Source organism: Macaca nemestrina, chromosome 1, assembly GCF_043159975.1.
Source record: "Macaca nemestrina isolate mMacNem1 chromosome 1, mMacNem.hap1, whole genome shotgun sequence".
NCBI classification, from domain to species: Eukaryota; Metazoa; Chordata; class Mammalia; order Primates; family Cercopithecidae; genus Macaca; species Macaca nemestrina.
The window spans coordinates 28,883,004-28,905,180 of record NC_092125.1 but is presented as its reverse complement, the minus strand read 5'-3'; the positions used below and the strand labels follow the sequence as shown (position 1 = coordinate 28,905,180).

The window sequence follows — 22,177 nt, the reverse complement described above, 5'->3', positions numbered from 1 at the left end:
GCTATATTGACATATGATAGGGCTAGTCCTCTCTCATTATTCTTTTCAGTTAGAGTTTCCATTATTCTTGCATGCTAACTTTTCTACTTTAATTTTAGAATCAGTATGCCAATGTTGAAAAAAATCCTATTGATATTTTAATTGGCATTTCATTCCATGCATAGATTCATTTAGAAAAAAATTGACACTTTTAAAATTTTTATTCTTTTTTTCCTAAAATAGGGTTTATACCTTTCTATTTTCAGTCTCTGTGTCCTTCAGTAATGTTTGCAATTTTCTTCATACAAATATTGCATATATTTTAAAGTTTATTTTTGGACCTCCCTTCCTTCCTTCTGTCTATCCTTCCTCCTTTTCTTATTCCTCTCCCTATCTCCCATCTCTCTTCTTACCTTCTTCCAAAAGTCTTCCTTCCTTCCTTCTTTTGCTCCCTCCTTCTTTTTCTCCTCTCTCCCTCCCTCATTCTTCCCTTCCTCCTTTCTCCTTTACTTCCTCATTTTTTATTTCCTTCTTCAATTTTTACCTACTATAAATGGGATATTTTCTTTCACTGTATTTTTTTAATGAGTTAGTTGCTTTGAGATTAGCATAATTTAAAGCATGTATTTTTAAATTGAAAGTATATAAAAGAATATATATAATATCCTACCTATGGACTTAAACAATACTGGTGCTCTTGAAGCTTCTTGTGTGTCCTTTCATAAACACTTTTTTCCCTCCTTCTCCTCCTATACAAAAACTAGTATATTGAATTTTGTGTTGACCATTTCCATGATCTTTCTTACTGTTTTCCAGAAAATTAATGTGAATTCTCAAATAATGTTTTAGTAGTGTCTGCTTTCATCAGTACATAAGTAGTATGTATTCTTTGGGTTTTGTTTTTTGTTTTTATTCATTTTACTCAAAGTTTTTTTTTTTATGTGTTCATCTATTCTGGTGAAAGTAAAGATAGCATTTATTTACTTATTATTTATTTATTGTTTGTAATAAACTTCCTTGCTATTTACTGTTGCATTTGTGACAATACAAAAATTATTTATTCATTCTACTTGTGACAGACATTTGGATTATTTTTAATTTATCTGATATTACAAATAATACAGCAATAAACTTACATGTCTCCAGATGCACCTATGTGAGAGAGTCTAAGGTACATAGTTAAAAATGGTATTACTGACTTATAGGAACATTATGCTCAACTTTAGCTAATAAGATGATGTCAAATTATTTTCTGAGTGTTTGTATCAATTTCTGTTCCCACTACAAGCAACAAAAATTCCCACCACTCCACACACTTTTCAACTCTTGATATATATATATATACACACACACACACACACACACACACACAAATCTAGGTATACATGCTTTATACTTAGATTTTTTAAATTAAAGTTATATATATACACACACATATATATACACACATGTATATATATAAAATATATGTGTGTATATATGTGTATATATATATCTTTAATTTTAAAAATCTAGGTATAATGCATATATGAAAAAGTGCACATATAAATGTATAGCTCATGGAATATTCACACAGTGACCACATCTAAAGTCAAGACACAAGACATTACCAGTAATCCAGAAACTCTTTCTGAGGCTCCCTTTTAGTTTCTCCCAAGTGTAAACACTACCCTGAGTGTAATAACTCTTTAGTTCTAGCTGTTTTTGTGTTTTACATCAATGGAATTGTACAATATGTACTTTTTGTGACTAGCTTTCATTTCAACATTGTAAACTTCCTCTCCACTGTGAATGCAGTTGATTTTTTTTTCATTGGTACGTAGTATTTCACCGTGTGAATCTACATCAATATATTCATCTAACTGTTGATTTGCAGGATTGGGTTATAACTAGTAATGCTGCTTTGAATATTCTAGTACATATATTTGTGAACACATGTATGTATTTCTGTGAGATTTTATAGAATTCCTGAGTCATAGGATATGTATGTGTTTGGTTTTATCACATATAGCTAAACAGCTTTCCAAAGTGGTTTAAGAATTTTCAGTGCCAACAGCATATAAGAGAGTTCTGTTTGCTCCATATCCTTGACAACAGTTGAGCTTGTTAGTCTTTATTCTACACTTTATGTTCGATGTATAATGGTACCTTATGTTTTCAATTTGCATTTTCCAAATGAACAATAGACTCAAATATCTTTTTATATGTTTATTGGTCATTTGTCTATCCTTTTCTGAAAAGTGTCATTTATTACTCATTTTTCTATTAGGTGTTTTTTTTCTTATAAATTTATATGAATTCTTTATATATTCTAATGTGATTCTTTGCCAGATATATGTGTCGTATATATCTTCTTCCATTTGGTGGTTGCCTTTTAACATCATTTGGTGAAGAGAAGCTTTCAATTTTAACATCAGTTTTTATTTTTTTATATTTTAAGAAGCGTTGCTACTTTATTGGTGTGAAATGGGGTGTTATTGTTCTAATTTGTATGTTTCTGATTATTAATATTATTGGACATCTTTTTACATGATTATTTGTATTTATGTTTTCTCTTTTGTGAACTTCCTCTTCATATTTATTATTATTTTTTGCACCTTTTATATTTTGGTCTATGGATTTTTTTGTCTTTTTCTATGTTATAATTAATATAATATCAAAATCAATATGTTTTAGTTACACATGTACAAATATTTTTCTCAGCTTATTGCTTGATTTTTATATTTTTATCTTTAGAAATATTTTGGTAATCTTCAGTTATGAAGATATTATCCTACATTTTCTTCTAAAAGTTTTAAAATATTTGTGTTTTATGTTTACATTGTTTGATTCTTCTAGAATTAACTTTTGTGTAGGGCGCCAGGAGTCCTTGTGTATTTCCAATTTTCTTTGCAACTTTTATTAGGCAGCCCATCATTTGCCGGTCTGATATACACTGCCAGTTCTGATATATATTAGGTATATGTGTGGATCGGCTTTCTATTTTGTTCCACAGGTCTGTCTTTCCTTGAGTGAGTAACAGACTGTTTAAAATTCTGTAGCTTTATAATAAATCTTTATATCTGGTGAAAGTAGTAGTCCCAATTTTTTTTCCTTCAGGAGTATCTTGGCCTTTTGCTATTCCACAACCATTTAGAATCAATTTATCAAGATCTATGAAATTATCTGATAGTATATTCATGACACTTGAACTGAGCCTGTTGATCAGTATTTTTCAACAGATGCTCAGTAAGGATTCTAGATGGGACAAGCATTTGTGAATAGCACTGTCATAATTATTTCTGAATATTAAGCATATCTCTGCTCATTAAATGCATTAGTGGACATTAAGTGTTGTACCCATCAGGAAGCAAGCTGGCAAGGGAGCTTGGGAGATATAGAATGCAGAGGTCAGCCTTCCGAGACATAGAGAAAAATAAAAAGTGGTAGAGACTTGATTGAAAGATGAGAGCCCTACAGGTAAATAGATACTAGATGTCTTTTTGCAATAGTTCATCCATTCATTCTTTAGTTAGATGAATTCCATGCTCTAATAATTTCTTCAAGAAGAACTCATGATGATGATTTCATCCTGAGTTCTTGTGTTTTTGAAAATAATGTTCTGTCATCTGTATAGTTGGATAAAATTGTGCTGAATATAAAATTCTCCAGTCACAGTTTTCGCTTCACTTAGGAATTTGTAGGCAATATTCCACATTTTATAGTTGAATACTATAAAAATATGTTTTTATAGTATTCAAAATATGTTTTTATAGTATTCAATATTCTATATTTTATACTTGAATTCTATAAAAAAGTACTTTTTAGTATTCAACTATAAAATATAGAATATTGAAGTAAAGAAGTTTAATGACAGTTTCTCTATTTTTAAAATCTATAGGTAATTTTTTTTGTCTGAATGCATAAAGAATTCTTGAAGAATTCTTACAGAACTGTGCAGTTCCATAACTTTATTACAAAATGCCTTAATGTTGCGTTCTGTATAAAATATTTCTTGAAAAAATGTTTTCCTCTCTCAGTATATTTAATCTAGTCATCTTTATTTCTTAAATTTTATATTCAAAGACTTTTGTTCTGTTGTAGTTTTTCATTTCTCTTCTTCAGGGATATCACTTGCACATATTTGCATTTCTTTTTTCTATCATCTATGTCTACTATTGTTCCCTAATTTTAAGAATTTTGTGGGGGTGCCAAATAGATGGTGGAATAGAAACAGCAGAGTTCAGAGGCTCCCATCATGGAAAAAAACAGACAGACAAACAAACAAACAAACAAACAAAAACCATACTAAGCATGTGAATCCTTCACCAGCAGCCAAGGTATTCAGGTTTTCTCATCAGAACTGCCTAGGAGGCTGGTGCGAGAGAGAGAAGGAAGAACAGTGTGGTGTGGCGACCTGCCTGAGAGCCACATGGGGCAGGGGAGCCCCTCCTCCAAAACCAAGGGAGGCAGTGAGTGAGCGTGCTAGCCAGCCAGGAATCTGTGCTTTTTTGATGAAACTGTGCAACCCACAGATTGGAAGATCCCACTCGTGAACCCACGCCACTGAGGCTTAGTGTCCCAACCGCAGAATGTGCAGACTCTTTAGAGCCTCTCATCTGGAATCGGCTTAAGATTACCGAACTCTCTAAGCCATTTGAACTCCTTGAGGGAAGGGCAGCAGCCAGCACTGGGGCTCACAACTGCCTAACACGCTAAGCTCCCTGGGCAGATGAACACCCAGAAAAGGGTGGCACCCATTTCTAAAGCCCCAGGCTGTGCTTTTCCCCTGCCAGAGCCAGGGAGGCTGGATAGCTTGGTTCCAAGACTTGTCACTCCGCAGCCCAACACACTGGCTGTGGCAGTCTGTGGCCTGAGTGCCTCTGCAGGCCTGACTTAACCATCCTTCCTCATTGGGTGGGACTTCCCTGCAGGGACTCCAATAACTCCAGCCAGGGGCTCAGGGACAGAACCTGAATCCCGCAGGACCTAAGCCCCTAAGGAGAGGGAGGCCACAGTCTCTGCAGACCAGCAGATTTAGCCTTTCTTCCTGGTAGTTCTAAGGAATCCAGGCAGCCCAGACAAGTGGGTTTCCCCCCAGTGAGGCACACCCCCTCTACCAAGGGATAAAGTGCTTTGTTAAATGGGTATTGTTCTCCATGGTACCCAACTGTGTGAGACCCTCCAACGGGGTTGTCAGAAACCCTATACAAGAGCAATCCTACTGGCATCAGGTTGGTGCCCCTAGAGCTCAGAGGTCCTAGAGGAAGGAGAAGGCACCCAGCCTCCTTGAGTGACATCTCCAGGCATGGGAGTGAATCAGATGAATAGGGCCTGAAGTGAACCCCCAGCAAACTGCAGCAGCCCTACAGAAGAGGGACCTGACCACTGAAAGAAAAACAAGCAGAAAGAAACAATAAAAGCAGCAACAAAAAAGCCCCCAAAAAACCCCATCCATGGGTCAGAGCCTCAAAGACCGACTCTAGACAAACTCAGGAAGATAAGAAAGAATCAACAAAAAAATCCTGAAAACCCAAAAGGCCAGAGTGCCTCTTCTCCTCCAAATAATTGCAACATCTTTCCATCAAGGACACAGAACTGGACAGAGGATCAGATGGGTGAATTGACAGTAGTAGCCTTCAGAAGATGGGTAATAAAAAACTATGCTGCACTAAAGGAGCATGTTCTAACCCAATGCAAAGAAACTAAGAACCTTGATAAAAGCTTACAGGAGCTGCTAACTGAATGACCAGTTTAGAGAGGAACATAAATGATCTGATGGAGTTGAAAACCCCAGCATTAGAAGTTTGTAAAACATATACAGGTATCAATAGCCAAATTGACCAAGTGGAAGAAAGGATATCAGAGTTTGAAAACCACCTTGCTGAAATAAGGCATGCAGCCAAGACTAGAGATAAAAGAATGAAAAGGAATGAACAAAGCCTCCAAAAAATATGGGGCTTCATAAAAAAGACCAAACCTATGATTGCTTAGAGTACCAGAAGGAGATGAGGAGAATGGAAACAAGCTGGAAAACACACTTATATTTATGGATATATTAAGAATATTATTATCCAGGAGGACTTTCCCAACCTAGCAAGACAGCCCAACATGCAAATTCAGGAAATACAGAGAACACCACTAAGATACTCCATGAGAAGATCAACCCCAAGACACATAATCATCCAATTATTCAAGCTTAAAATAAAGGAAAAATTGTTAAGGGCAATCAGAGAGAAAGGCTAGGTCACCTACAAAGAGAAGCCCATAAGACTAAAAGTACACCTCTCAATAGAAACCCTGCAAGCCAGAAGAGATTGGGGGCCAAATTCAACATTGTTAAAGAAAAGAATTTTCAACCCAGAATTTCATATCCAGCCAAATTAAGCTTCATAAGCAAAGGAGAAATAAAATCATTTTGAGACAAATGTTGAGGGATTTCATTATCACCAGGCCTGCCTTGCAAGAGCTCCTGAGAGAAGCACTAAATATGGAAAAAAAGCACCTAGAACCAGTCACTGCAAAACACACCAAAATGTAATGACCAATGACACTATGAAGAAACTGCACCAACTAGTATGCAAAATAACCAGCTAGTATCATGATGACAGGACCAAATTCACACATAAAAATATTAACCTTAAATGTAAATGGGCTAAATGCCCCAATTAAAAGACAGAGACTGGCAAACTGGATAGAGTCAAGACCCATTGGTGTGCTGTATTCAGGAGACCCATCCAATGTGCAAAGACACACATAGGCTCAAAATAAAGGGATGGAGGAAAATTTACCAAGCAAATGGAAAGCAAAACAAAAACAAAAACAAAACAAAACAAACAACAACAACAACAACAAAAAAACAAAAACCCAAAAAACAAAACAAACAAACAAACAAAAACCCACAGGGATTTCAATCCTAGTCTCTGACAAAACAGACTTTAAAACAAACAAAGATCAAAAAAGAATAAAAAGGGCATTACATTGTGGAAGAGGGAACAATTCAGTAAGAAGAGCTAACTATTCTAAATATACATGCACTCAATACAGGCACACCCAGATTCATAAAACAAGTTTATAAGACAAACAAAGAGACTTAGACTTCCACACAATAATGGTAGGAAATTTTAACACCTCACTGTCAGTATTAGACAGAACTAGACAGAAAATTAATAAGGATATTCAGGACTTGAACTCAGCTCTGGATCAAGTGGGCCCAGTAGACATATGCAGAACTCTCCAACCCAAATCAACAGAATATACATTCTTCTCAGTGCCACATGACACTGATTCTAAAATAGACCACGTAATTGGAAGTAAAACACTCCTCAGCAAATGTAAAATAACTGAAATCATAACAAACAGTCTTTCAGAACACAGTGCAATCAAATTAGAACTCAGGATTAAAAAACTCACTCAAAAACACAGAATTGCACAGAAATTGAACAACCTGCTTCTGAATGACTCCTGGGTAAACAATGAAATTAAGGCAGAAATCAAGAAGTTCTTTGAAACCAATGAGAACATGGAGACAATGCACCAGAATCTCTGGGACACAGCTAAAGCAGTGTTAAGAGGGAAATTTATAGCACTAAGTGCCCACATCAGAAAGCTTGGAAGATCTCAAATTGACGCTCTAGAATCACAGTTTAAAAAGCTAGAGCATCAAGAACAAACTAATCCAAAAGCTAGCATAAGACAATAAGTAACTAAGATCAGAAAAGAATTGAACTAGATAGAGACATGAAAAGCCCTCCAAAAAAATCAATAAATCCAGGAGCTGGTTTTTAAAAAAAAAAATTAACAAAATAGACCACTAGCTAAACTAATATAGAAAAAAAGAGAAGAATTAAATAGATACAATAAAAAATGATAAGGAAATATCACCACTGACCCCACAGAAATACAAACTGCCATCAGAGAATACTATAAACACCTCTACGCAAATAAACTAGACAATCTAGAAGAAATGGGTAAATTCCTGGACACATACACACTCCCAAGTCTAAACAATTAAGAAGTTGAATCCCTGAATAGACCAATAACAAGTTCTGAACATGAGGCAGTAATTAATAGCCTACCAACCAAAAAAAAGCCCAGGACCAGATGGACTCACAGTTGAATTCTACCAGAAACACAAAGAAGAATGGTACTATTCCTTCCGAAACTATTCTAAACAATTGAAAAGGAGGGACTCCTCCCTAATTCATTTTATGAAGCCAGCATCATTCTGATACCAAAATCAGGAAGAGATACAACAAAAAAGGAAAAGTCCAGGCCAATATTTCTGATGAACATCGATGCAAAAATCCTCAATAAAATCCTGACAAATCAAATCTAGCAGCAAATAAAAAAAACTTACTCACCATGATCAGGTTGGCTTCATCCCTGCGATGCAAGGCTGATTCAACGTAAGCATATCAATAAACATAATCCATCACATTAAACAGAACTGAAGACAAAAACCACATGATTATCTCCACAGATGCAGAAAAGGCCTTTGATAAAATTCAACATCCCTTCATGTTAAAAACTCTTAACAATCCCAGCACTTTAGGAGGCTGAGGCAGGTAGATCACGAGGTCAGGAGTTCAAGACCAGCCTGACCAACATGGTAAAACCTCGTCTTTACTAAAAATACAAAAATTAGCTGGGCATGGTGGCATGTGCCTGTAACCCTAGCTACTCAGGAGGCTGAGGCAGGAGAATCGCTGGAACCTGGGAGAGGAGGTTGCAGTGAGCCAAGATTGCGCCACTGCACTCCAGCCTGGGCAACAAGAGCAAGACTCCATCAAAAAACAACAAACAAAACAAAAAAACCACCTCTTAATGACAAACCCACAGCTAATATCGTATCGATATCATATTGAATGGGCAAAAGCTGGAAGCATTTCCTTTGAAAACTCGTACAAGACAAGGATGGCTTCTCACACTACTCATATTCAACATAGTATTGGAAGTTCTGGCCAGGGCAATCAGGCAAGAGAAAAAAACAAAGGGTATTCAAATAGGAAGAGAGGAAGTCAAATTGTCTCTGCAGACTGCATGATTCTACATTTAGAAAACTCCATCACCTCAGCCCCAAAACTCTTTAAACTGATAAGCACCTTCAGCAAAGTCTCAGGATACAAAATCAATGTGCAAAAGTTATGAGTGTTCATTTACACCAATGATAGACACCCAGAGAGCCAAATCATGAATGAACTCCCATTCATAATTGCTAAGAAGAAAATAAAATACCTAGGAATACAGGTAACAAGAAATGTGAAGGACCTCTTCAAGGAGAACTACAAACCACTGCTCAAAGAAATCAGAGAGGACACAAACAAAGAGAAAGACATTCCATCCTCATGGATAGGAAGAATCAATATTGTGAAAATGGCCATAATGCCTAAGGTAATTTATAGATTCAGTACTATTCCCATCAAACTACCATTGATATTCTTCACAGAATTAGGAAAAACTATTTTGGATTTCACATGTAATCAAAGAAGACCCCACATAGCCACAACAATCCTAAGCACAAAGAACAAAGGTGGAGGCATTGTGGTACCTGGCTTCAAACTATACTACAAGGCTACAGTAACCAAAACAACATGGTACTGGTACCAAAGCAGATACATAGACCAATGGAACAGAACAGAGACCTCAGAAATAACACCACACAGCTATAATCATCTGCTAAATACAAGCAATGGGGAAAGGATCTTCTATTCAGTAAATGATACTGCGAAAACTGGCTAGCCATATGCAGGAAACTGAAACTAGATGCTTTCCTTACACCTTATACAAAAATTAACAAGGATTAAAGACTTAAATGTAAAACCCCAAACCCTAAAACCCTAGAAGAAAACCTAGGCAATACCATTCAGGACATGGGCATGGGCAAAGATTTCATGACAAAAACACCAAAAGCAATTGCAACAAAAGCCAAAATTGATAAATAGGATCTAATTAAATTAAATAGCTTCTGCACAGCAAAAGAAACTATAAGACTGAACAGGCAACCTACAGAATGGGAGAAAATTTTTGCAATCTACCCATCTGACAAAGGTCTAATATCCAGAATCCACAAGAAACTTAAACAAATTTACAGGAAAAAACAACCCCCTCAAAAAGTGGGCAAAGGATATGAACAGACACTTCTGAAAAGAAGACATTTACATAGCCAACAAACATACGGAAAAAAGCTCAACGTCACTGTTCATTAGAGAAATGCAAATCAAAACTACAATGAGACACCATCTCACACAGGTCAGAGTGGTGATTATTAAAAAGTCAAGAAACAATAGATGCTGGCAAGGCTGTGGAGAAATAGGAACGCTTTTACACTGTTGGTGGGAATGTAAATTAGTTCAACTGTTGTGGAATACAGTATGACAATTCCTTAAGGATCTAGGACCAGAAATACCATTTGACCCAGCAATCCCATTACTATGTATACACTCAAAGGAATACAAATCATTTTACTATAAAGACAAGTGCACATGTATGTTTATTGCAGCATTATTTAAAATGGCAAAGACATGGAACCAATCCAAATGCCCATCAATGATACACTGGATAAAGAAAATGTGGTATATATGCACCACAGAATATTATGCAGCCATAAAAAGGAATGAGATCATGTTCTTTGCAGGGACATGGATGAAGCTGAAAGCCATTCTTCTCAGCAAACTAACACAGGAACAGAAAACGAAATACCACATGTTCTCACTCATAAGTGGGAGCTGAACAACAAGAACACATGTACACAGAGAGGGGAACAACACACACCAGAGCCTGTTGGGAGGTGGGAGGTGAGGGGAGGGAACTTTGAGGGCCAGTCAATAGGTGCAGCGAACCACCATGGCACATGTATAGGTATGTAACAAACTTGCATGTTCTGCACATGTATTCCATTTTTTTTAGTAGAAAGAATAAAAAGAATTTTTCATTGATGGTTTTTGTTTGATTTTGCTAACATTTCTCAACCCTGTACTCCTTGTCCCTTACTGAGTTCTCAACAAATATTTTCTCTTTTGCTGGTTGTAATTTAATTTGCATTTTTGGTGATATGTTTTTTCTCACTTTTTCCCCCTTGTACTTTGAAAGTTTATTTTTCATGTGCTCCCATTATCCCATCATATATTCCCTATATGCTTGTGTCTATACTTTAGATCTTCATTTTAAAATGTTTTGGATTCATGGAAATATTTATCATGACTTTCATCTGCTCTATAGACATATTTTCTAAGGTGTGTTTTTCTTCATTCTTTTGTCTCTTTTTTCCCTTGAAGTACCACTGTAGAAAGATAATGCTGTTTCTTTTTTAAAACTACTTATTTACTAATCTTGCAATAGTTATATACAGAGGTTTATTTGTGGGAACTTCCAAGGTAGAACTCAGGATAGCAGAGATTAATTCTGGTTTGAAATAAAGTTATTATTGGCTGAGCACGGTGGCTCACGCCTGTAATTTCAGCACTTTGGGAGGCGGAGGCAGGCAGATCACTTTAGGTCAGGAGTTCAAGACCAGCCTGGCCAACATAGTGAAACTCTGTCTCTATTAAAAATAGAAAAATTAGCCAGGCGTGGTAGCACATGCCTATAATCCCAGCTACTCTAGAGGCTGAAGCAGGAGAGTCGCTTGAACCTGGAAGGTGGAGGCTGCAGTGAGCCAAAATTGTGCACTGCACTCCAGCGTAGGCGACAGAGTAAAAGTCTGTCTCAAAAAACAAACAAACGAACAAACAACCAACAAAAAAAAAAAAAAGAAAGAAAAACAAAAGAAAAGAAAATGACAGAAAGTTATAACAGGGTTTTTCTTTGTGTGTGTGTGTGCGCGCACACACACGTGTGCGTGCCTGTGTCTGTGTGTGTTCTGCCACTCCTCTCTGATTAAAACAGATCAAGGGCTTCAGTGCTGATCATAATTCATTTTGTCATCTACCCTGACTGAGAGCCTCCTCTCTATATGTATGATGTGACTGTGTATTTCCTTATTCTTTGCTGCTCCTATTACTCCGTGATGCTAACTGGGGTCAAGGGAAGATCCTACTGCCAAGTTGGAGACTCACTACCAAGTTGGGAATTCCAAAATACAGAATAATTCATTTTCATTTTCACAGTGAGAGCTAGTAGGGGAAAACTGTTTGGTCAGGTTTGTCCAATATTAAAAAACTGTCTAGTCTTAGAGTCTTCCTGGGTCGCCCCTGCCTGTTTCCACTTTTTAAAAACTTTAGTGGATTTGGTAGTTCTTCCTCATCTATTGTAGTCTGTGGTTACAGATGTCTAAGTTTGGTTGAAGATGATGTTTTTATATTTTTAAAAATTATTCGTATTCTTTGGGTAGTGATTTTTAAGTGATGAAGGGGAATAATGAACGATGGTATGTCACCATCTTAAATTTTGAAATCCATTTTGCTGAATACACTTTGCATAAAAATTAATTATACAGCTATATTCTCTGTGTACTATAAAATAGAACTCTATTCTCATCACATGTATCAACCTCTATTCATCACCATGACAGGTGCTGTCCCTCATAAACAGAGATTTAAAAAATGTAAGGAAAACTTTTAGCTTCTTCTCCATTTAAGACAAATTAGAAATTGAGAATTGAATTATATTTACCTATCAAAATAACCGATGCCCTCTTAAGATATGTTCTGGAGCTCCACAGGAATCCTAAGGTATCAGATATCAAATCTGTAATGTAGTTCCTATGAGAAATAATCTGAGAATAAAAAGGAGAAAAAAGCACCTCTCTCAATTGTTGAAATAGAACATTTGCTTCCTCCAGAAAGGTTTCAACATACCAAATCAGGACCAAATTAGAAGCTGGGGATGTTTTTGTGGGAACTCTATTCTTGTTCCCAAACTCAACTCTCTTTTTCCATTCTTTGGTTAGCATTCATCCATCCCTACTTGTCTTTTTTTTTTTTTTTTTTATGAGACGGAGTCTCGCTCTGTCTCCCGGGCTGGAGTGCAGTGGCCGGATCTCAGCTCACTGCAAGCTCCGCCTCCCGCATTCACGCCATTCTCCTGCCTCAGCCTCCCGAGTAGCTGGGACTACAGGCGCCCGCCACCTCGCCCGGCTAGTTTTTTGTATTTTTTTAGTAGAGACGGGGTTTCACCGTGTTAGCCAGGCTAGTCTCGAAATCCTGACCTCATGATCCGCCCGTCTCGGCCTCCCAAAGTGCTGGGATTACAGGCTTGAGCCACCGCGCCCGGCCATCCCTACTTGTCTATCATTGCTATTCATGCTGGGTTTCAGAGGACTAGCTCAAGAGGCAGTGGCAAAGTATTCTAGTTTTCTTTTTCGTGATCTGGGATGTTCTTCCTACCTTAATACCCATCCATAGCTCAAAATGGGTGGGCTGGAGGAAGAAGATAAGATGGATGATCAATGTTGAGAAAGGGGAAGTGGAAAATTCTAATTCCTCTCGGCTCAAGCTCCAGTTATAATCATTTATTGAAGATTTTTTCTTCCATTTCTTTTTCTCCAAGATCTTCTCTTATCCCCATTACAGTTTTTATCACTTTGGATATCCTGTAAGTTTTGTCTATAACTCTTACAGCAGTAAAAATGGAAGAGCCACTTACAAGATTGTTACAGATATTGAGCACCACCATCTCAAAACTGTAATTTTCATCTTTGAGAAAACGTGATGTTGACCACTTTAATTGTGATGTACAGATTTTTAATGTATATTTACATGCCTGTGAGACAGAAAAGGGTCAGTGGAGATCTATTCATCTGTTGTTAGATAAAACATTGTAATTCTTGGTAAATTTATGAAAAAGAAGATCAAATGACTTACTTTAGCTACTCTTTCCTCGTCATCCTCCAAAAACAGGATTAGGGGCACCAAGCCTTCTAGAATCACATCATTCAGCATCCATGTGTACTGTCTCATATCCCTAACTAATTCACCAAAGTGTCGAATTGCCATGCTTCGAATGCCTCCATTAATCTGTAAAAGAGAAAGGTCTTATTTGAGGATAATATTAGGGCTTTTTTCTTCAATCAGTAATCTACACATGCACACACACACACACACACACACGATATAAATATACTATATATGTATATGTCTATACATACACTATGTGAAATTTTATTTATTTTTTAAAAAATTCACCTTGGGTTAAAGTAGTTAGGGTGTCTTTTAATTTTAAAATAATATTTGCTTACTTATTATTTACAATAACCAAGATATGGAATTAACCTGTGTCCATCAATGGAATAATTGAAATACTTTTCAGCCTTAAAAAGAATAAAATCCTGTCACGTATGACGTGGATGAACTTGGAGGACATCATGCTACTTGAAATCAGTCAGGGACAGAAAGACAAATATTGCATGATCTCACTCATATATGGAATACTAAAAGGTTGAACTCATAGAAGAGGAGAGTGGGACTAGGTTGCCAGTAGCTGAAGGGTGGTGGGAGGCACTAGGGGAGATGTTGGTTAAAGGATACAAAGTTTCTGTTAGACGGGATGAATAAATTCTAGAGATCTAACGTAAGTCTAGCTACATTAGACTATAGTTAATAATGTAATGTATACTTAAAAATTGCAAAGAGATTAGATCTTAAATGTTCTCACCACACACACAAAAAAAGATATATGAGGTAATGGCAATGTTAATTTTGTTTGATTTAATCATTTCACAATGTATAAATATATGAAAACATATTGGATTCTATAAACATATACAATTTTAATTTATTAATTATGCCTTAATAAAGCTGAAAAAAATATCAACTAGTAAAAAAATTACTTACCAAAATTCAGATTGCATTACAAAAAACTCCTGTGAAAAATTAGTTTCTTAAATTCAGGAAGATGATTAGTATTTAATAGCATCCTAAAAGTATAAATTGAAATAGTATGTATAACTTGGAGATAATTTTTACAAGGATACTTATAATAATGTAACCATGCTGTGTTCAAAGGCTGGAGGACTTTGCTGAGTTGCCACTGAGTAGCAATGGAAGCTCTATGCATACTGGCACACAACCAGGTTTTCAAGGGCTACTTAGGCCAAATAGGAAGGTAATTGGATAAAAATGATTCTAGAAAGGAAAAATTGCAAGTAAGAAGAGGTTAATTTTTTAATTTAATTTATTTATATTTTATTAGAGATAGGGTCTAACTCTGTTGCCCAGGCCAGAGTGCAGGGGCAGGATCATAGCTCACTGCAGCTTTTAACTCCTGGGTTCCAACAACCCTCCTGCTGGTCTCAAAATCTTGGGCTCAAGCAATCCTTCCGTGTCAGTCTTGGAAAGTGTTGGGATTACAGGCGTGAGCCACTGCACTTGGCCCAAATTTTAAAAATATAATAACACTTTCTGGTTTTCAGGAAATGTTTATAATCTCATACTGATGTTTTTTTATGTGAGCATTCTGACTACTTTATCACATATATGACCTTGGCCAAATATTGCCTTCTCTTTGCCTTAGTTTCTTTACATGAAAATTGGATGATAGTAATATAGTTGCTTAGAGATTTATGTAAGATAGCTCGTGTAAATCATTTAGAATAGCCCCTGGTATATATTAAGTGTTCAATAAATTAAGCCACTTTTTTTTTTCTTTTTTTTTTTTACTTTAAGTTCTGGGGTACAAGTCCAGAAAGTTTAGGTATGTTACAAAGGTCTATGTGTGCCATGGTGGTTTGCTGCACCTATCACCCCATCATCTAGGTTTTAAGCCCCATATGCATTAGCAATTTCTCCTAATGTTCTCCCTCCCCTTGCTACCCGCCCCCCAAGTGGCCCTGGTGTATGTTGTTCCCCTCCCTGTGTCCATGTGTTTTCATTGTTCAACTCCCACTTACGAGTCAGAACACGAGGTGCTTCATTTTCTGTTCCTGTGTTAGTTTGCTGAGAATAATGGCTTCCAGCTTCATCCATGTCCCTGCAAAGGACATAATCTTTATTCCCTTTTATGGCTGCATAGTAGTCCATGGTGTATATATATCACATTTTCTTTATCCAGTCTAACATTGATGGGCATTTGGGTTGGTTCCATGACTTTGCTACTGTAAGTAGTGCTGCAATAAATATACGTGTGCATATGTCTTTATAGCAGAATGATTTATAATCTTTTGGGTATATACCCAGAAATGGGATTGCTGGGTCAAATCGTATTTCTGGTTCTAGATTCTTAGGAATCACCATAATGTATTCCACAATGGTTGACCTAATTACATTCTCACCAACAGTGTAAAAGCGTTCCTATTTCTCCACAGCCTCATCAGCATCTATTATTTTTTGACTTTTTAATAATCACCACTCTGACTGGCATGAGATGGTATCTCACTGTGGTTTTGATTTGCATTTCTCTAATGATCAGTGATGTTGAACTTTTTTCTTTTTTCTTTTTTTGAGACAGAGTCTCGCTCTGTTGCCCAGGCTGGAGTGCAGTGGCCAGATCTCGACTCACTGCAAGCTCTGCCTCCTGGGTTCACGCCATTCTCCTGCCTCAGCCTCCCAAGTAGTTGGGACTACAGGCGCCCACCACCTCGCCCAGCTAGTTTTTTGTATTTTTTTAGTAGAGACGGGGTTTCACTGGTTAGCCGGGATGGTCTCGATCTCCTGACCTCGTGATCCACCCATCTCAGCCTCCCAAAGTGCTAGGATTACAGGCTTGAGCCACCGCGCCTGGCTTGAACTTTTTTTCATATGTGTTTTGGCCATGTAAATATTTTCTTTTGATAAGTGTCTGTTCATATGCTTTGCCCACTTTTTGATGGGGTCTTTTTTTTTTTTCTTGTAAATTTAAGTTTCTTGTAGATTCTGGATATTAGATCTTTATCAGATGGGTAGATCGCAAAAATTTTCTCCCATTCGGTAGGTTACCTATTCACTCTGATAATAGTCTGTTTTGCTGTGCAAAAGCTCTTTGGTTTAGTTAGATTCTATTTGTGAATTTTGCTTTTGTTGCAATTGCTTTTGGCATTTTTATAATGAAATCTTTGCCCATGCATATGTCCTGAATGGTATTGCCTAGGTTTTCTTTGAGGGTTTTTATGGTTTGGGGTCCTACATTTAAGTTTTTAAGCCATGTTGAGTTAATTTTTGTATAATGTATGAGGAGGGGTCCAGTTTCAGTTTTCTGCATATGGCTAGCCAGTTTTCCCAGACCATTTATTAAATAGGGAATCTTTTCTCCATTGCTTGTTTTTGGCAGGATTGTTGAAGATCAGATGATTGTAGATGTGCGGTGTTATTTCTGAGGTCTCTGTTCTGTTTCATTGGTCTATATATCTGTTTTGGTACCAGTAGCATGTTGTTTTGGTTACTGTAGCCTTGTAGTATAGTTTGAAGTCAGGTAGCATGATGTCTTCAGCTTTGTTCTTTGTGCTTAGGATTGTCTTGGCTATATGGGCTCTTTTTTGGTTCCATATGAAATTTAAAGTAGGTTTTTCTAATTCCGTGAAGAATGTCAATGGTAGTTTGATGGGAATAGCACCGAACCTGTAAATTACTTTGGGAAATATGGCCATTTTAATAATATTGATTCTTTTTATCCATGAGGATGGAATGTTTTTCCATTTGTTTGTGTCCTCACTGACTTCCTTGAGCAGTGGTTTGTAGTTCTCCTTGAAGATGTCCTTCACATCCCTTGTTAGCTGTATTCCTGGGTATTTTATTCTTTGTAGCAATTGTGAATGAGTGTTCATTCATGATTTGGCTCTCTGCTTGTCTATTGTTGGTGTATAGAAATGCTTGTGATTTTTGCACATTGACTTTGTATCCTGAGATTTTGTGAAGTTGCTTATCAGCTTAAGGAGTTTTGGGGCTGAGGTGATGGGGTTTTCTAAATATAGAATCATGTCCATAAACAGAGATAATTTGACTTCTTCTCTTCCTATGTGAGTACCCTTTACTTGTTTCCCTTGCCTGATTGCCCTGACCAGAACTTCCAATACTTTGATGCATAGGAGTGGTGAGAGAGGGCATCCTTGTCTTGTGCTGGTTTTCAAAGGGAATGTTTCCAGCTTTTGCCCATTCAGTATGATATTGGCTGTGTGTTTGTCATAAATAGCTCTTATTATTTTGAAATATGTTCCAATAATACCAGGTTTATTGAGAGTTTTTAACATGAAGGAATGTTGAATTTTATCGAAGGCCTTTTCGGCATCTATTGAGATGATCGTGTGGTTTTTGTCATTGGTTCTCTTTATGTGATGGATTACATTTGTTGATTTGTATATGTTGAACCAGGCTTGCATCCCAGGGATGAAGCTGACCTGATCGGGGTGGATAAGCTTTTGAATGTGCTGCTGGATTTGTTTTCCCAGTATTTTATTGAGGATTTTCTCATCAATGTTCATCAGGGATATTGGCCTAAAGTTTTCTTTTTCGTTGTGTCTCTGACAGGTTTTGGAATCAGAATGATGCTGGACTCATAAAATGAATTAGGGAGAAGTCCCTGCTTTTCAGTTGTTTGGAATAGTTTCAGAAGGAATGGGACCAGCTCCTCTTTGTATGTCTGGTAGAATTCGACTGTGAAATGGTCTGGTCCTGGGCTTTTGTTTATTGGTAGACGGCTATTAATTACTGCCACAATTTCAGAACTTGTTATTCGTCTATTCAAGGATTCAGTTTCTTCCTGGCTTAGTCTTGGGAGGGTGTATGTGTCTAGGAATTTACCCATTTCTTCTAGATTTTACCTTTTATTTGTGTATAGATGTTTATAGCGTTCTCTGATAGTAGTTTGCAGTTCTGGGGGGTCAGTTGTGATTTCCCCCTTATCATTTTTTATTGCGTCTATTTAATTCTTCATTCTATTTTTCTGTATTAGTCTAGCTAGTGGTCTATTTTGTTAATTTTTTCGACAAACCAGCTCTTGGATTCGTTGACTTTTTGAAGGGCTTTTCGTGTCTTTACTTTCTTCAGTTCTGCTCTGATTTTAGTTATTTCTTGTTTTCTGCTAGCTTTTGAATTTGTTTGTTCCTGCTTCTCTAGCTCTTTTAATTGTGATGTTAGGGTGTCGATTTGAGATATTGCTAGCCTTTTTTTTTTTTTTGACAGAGTCTCACTCTGTCGCCCAGGCTGGAGTGCAGTGGTGCAATCTCGGCTCACTGCAACCTCCGCCTCCTGGGTTTAAGCAATTCTCTGCCTCAGCCTTCCAAGTAGCTGGGATTACAGGCACGTGCCACCATGGCAGGCTAATTTTTGTATTTTTAACAGAGACGGGGTTTCACCATCTTGGCCATGCTGGTCTTGAACTCCTGACCTCGTGATCCACCCACCTCAGCCTTCCAAAGTTCTGGGATTACAGGCGTCAGCCACTGCTCCTGGCCGATATTTCTAACTTTATGACATGGACATCCAGTGCCATAAATTTCCCTCTCAACACTGCTTTCGCTGTGTCCCACAGATTCTCATACATAGTCTCTTCTTATTGGTTTCAAAAGACTTCTTGATTTCTGTCTTAATTTCATTATTTACCCAGGAGTCATTCAGGAGCAGGTTGCTCAATTTCCACGTAATTGTGGGCTTTTGAGTGAGTTTCTTAATCCTGAGTTCTAATGTGATTGCACTGTTTTTAGAGAGTGTGCTATGATTTCAGTTCTTGTGAATTTGCTGAGGAGTGTTTTGCCTCCAATTACGTGGTCTATTTTAGAATCAGTGCCATGTGGCACTGAGAGGAATGTATATTCTGTTGATTTGGGTTGGAGAGTTCTGTATATGTCTATGGGGCCCACTTGATCCATAGCTGAGCTTAAGTCCTGAATATCCTGTTAATTTTTTGTCTCGTTGATCTGTCCCTTGTTTCTCAGAGGTTTTGCTCATTCCCTTTTCTTCTTTTTTCTCTAATATTGTCTGCATGCCTGATTTCACCAAGATAGTCTTCAAACTCTGATATCATTTCTTCTGCTTGGTCGAGTCAGTCATTGATACTTGTGTATGCTTCACAAAGTTCTTGTGCTGTGTTTTTCAGCTCCATCAGGTCATTTATTTTCCTCTCTAAACTGGTTATTCTAGTTAGCAGCTCCTCTAACCTTTTATCAAGGTTCTTAGCTTCTTTGCATTGGGTTAGAACACGCTCCCTTAGCTCAGAGGAGTTTGTTATTACCCACCTTCTGAAGCCTACTTCTGTCAATTCATCTATCTCATCCTCCATCCAGTTCTACGTCTTTGCTGGAGGAGGTGCTGTGACCATTTGAAGGAGAAGAGGCACTCTGGCCTTTTGGGCCTGCAGCGTTGTTTTGTTGATTTTTCTCTCATTTTCATGAGTTTGTCCAGTATTGATCTTTGAGGCTGCTGACCTTTGAATCGGGTTTTTGTGGAGACTTTTTTTGTCGGTGGTGTTGTTGCTTTCTGTTTCTTTGTTTCTCTTGCAATGGTCAGGTACCTCTTCTGTAGGGTTGCCACAGTTTTCTAGGGGTTCATTTTAGGCCTTATTCATCTGATTTGCTCCCATGTCTGGAGATGCCACTCGAGGAATCTGGAGAACAGCAAAGATGGGTGCCTGCTCTTTTGTCTGGAATCTTGAGGGGCACCAACCTGATGCTTGTAGGATCGCTCCTGTATAGGGTTTCTGATGACCCCTTTTGGAGGGTTTCACCCGGCTGGGTTTTATGGGGAGCAGGATCCACTTACCGAAGCACTTTGGCTGTCCCTTGGTGGAGGGGGGAAAGCCCACTTGTCTGGGCTGCCCCCTTTGGCTGTCCCTTCGCTGGGGGGAAAGCCCACTTGTCTGGGCTGCCCTGCTTCCTTCAAACTAGGAGGAGGAAAGACTGTGTCTGCTAGTGTGCAGAGACTGTGGCCACCCCTCCCCCCAGGGGTTCAGGCCTAGAAAGATCAGAGTTCTGTCCCTGAGCCCCTGGCTGGAGTAGTCGGACTATCTGCAGGAAGACCTCAGCGAGGAGGGATGGGTCTAGGTCAGGCCTGAAGAGGCACTCATCAGCAGTCTGCCACAACTGGTGTGTTGGGCTGTGGGGGATACCTCTTGGGATCAAGCCATCCAGCCTCACTGGCTCCAGCAGGGAAAAATCATAGCCTGGAGCTATAGAGACGGCTGCTGCCCTTCCCCCACCCTGAGGGCTTTGTGTCTTAGGTGGCTATCAGTCTGAGTGCTGGCTGTCACCCCTCCCCCAAGAAGTTTAAAGGGCTTAGACAGCAGGCAGCCATAGCTGTTGTGCTAGTCACCACTCCCGCCCCACCCCCCACCCTCCACCGCCTCCCCACCCTCCACCCCCCCCCACCCTCCACTACCCCCCGCCCCAGGAGCTCAGCAGTCTTAAACAGATTCTAGCTTAGTGGCTGTTGAGAATCTGTACAGTTCGGTGTTTGGGACCCTAGACCCTGGTGGCATGGGCTCATGAGTGGGATCTTCATGGAAAAAACACGTTTTCCCAGGCTGGGTAGCACGCTCACTCACTGCCTCCTTTGGCTGGGTGTAGGGGTTCCCCTGGCCTGTGTGGCTCTCAGAGAGGCCACAACACTACACTGCTCTGCCTTCCTCTCCATGGGTCACGCCCACTGCCTACTCAGTTGTGATGACAGAACCTGGATACCTCAGTTGCCGGCACAGGATTTGCATGCTGTTAGGGTTCTTTTTGATGGGAACCTCTGAAGGCTGCCGCTGCTTCTAGTTGACCATCTTGGCCCTGCCCCTTCAAGTCACTATTATTATTACTATTCTAAAGTGTTTATGTGTTTATAAAATTCATTTTTGCCACTACATTTGTTTTTTCCATAATTTAATAATACTGTGCTCTTCTTCATTGAAATGTAAGTGATTAAAAACTTAGAAGTTTTGGTAGGATAATTTGTTGTGAAATAATTCTCTGGTTTACAAATAATTTATCATGGAGTTCTTTAAAAATACATAGATTCCCCCATGGCATACCAAAGTTTTCATTCAACTTTTCTGAAACATGTTTACCATGTAAAATGAGAATTTTCAGAAGGAATAACTTTCTGATCAAATACTTTAAAATTCAAATTTTATATGATAATAAACCTTTATTTGGGGCATGGCAAATAACAAATCTGATTCTTATAATAAACCTAATACTGTTTATGTTACCATTGCTGTTTTATCAATGGGGAGAAAGTGATACACCAAAAGACTGAAGAAATCACTCACTCGGTGTTTGATAGCCAATAAGAGGCGGAAGAGGGATTTGAACCTAGGCAGTCCAGATATAGGGTTAACCAGTACATAGCCACAAAGCTACAATTTCATCCAAGGATAGAGGCCATTCCTTGAT

General features: G+C 38.2%; 1 protein-coding gene across 4 annotated transcripts in view; it reads right to left on the bottom strand.

Moving 5' to 3' along the window:
• Nucleotides 1-22,177, bottom strand: part of LOC105484396 (maestro heat like repeat family member 9) — a 131,756-nt gene that overhangs the window by 27,256 nt on the left and 82,323 nt on the right. For 2 of the 4 annotated variants that reach the window (XM_071075536.1, XM_071075540.1), the window contains exons 18-21: nucleotides 13,761-13,913; nucleotides 13,543-13,659; nucleotides 13,284-13,316; nucleotides 12,571-12,673 (exon numbers count right to left, since the gene is read on the bottom strand). In XM_071075536.1, the coding sequence (XP_070931637.1) occupies nucleotides 12,571-12,673; nucleotides 13,284-13,316; nucleotides 13,543-13,659; nucleotides 13,761-13,913 (406 nt within the window). The remainder of the gene's footprint in view (nucleotides 1-12,570; nucleotides 12,674-13,283; nucleotides 13,317-13,542; nucleotides 13,660-13,760; nucleotides 13,914-22,177) is intronic. The other 2 variants (XR_011611043.1, XM_024793643.2) reach the window with 2 other exon arrangements.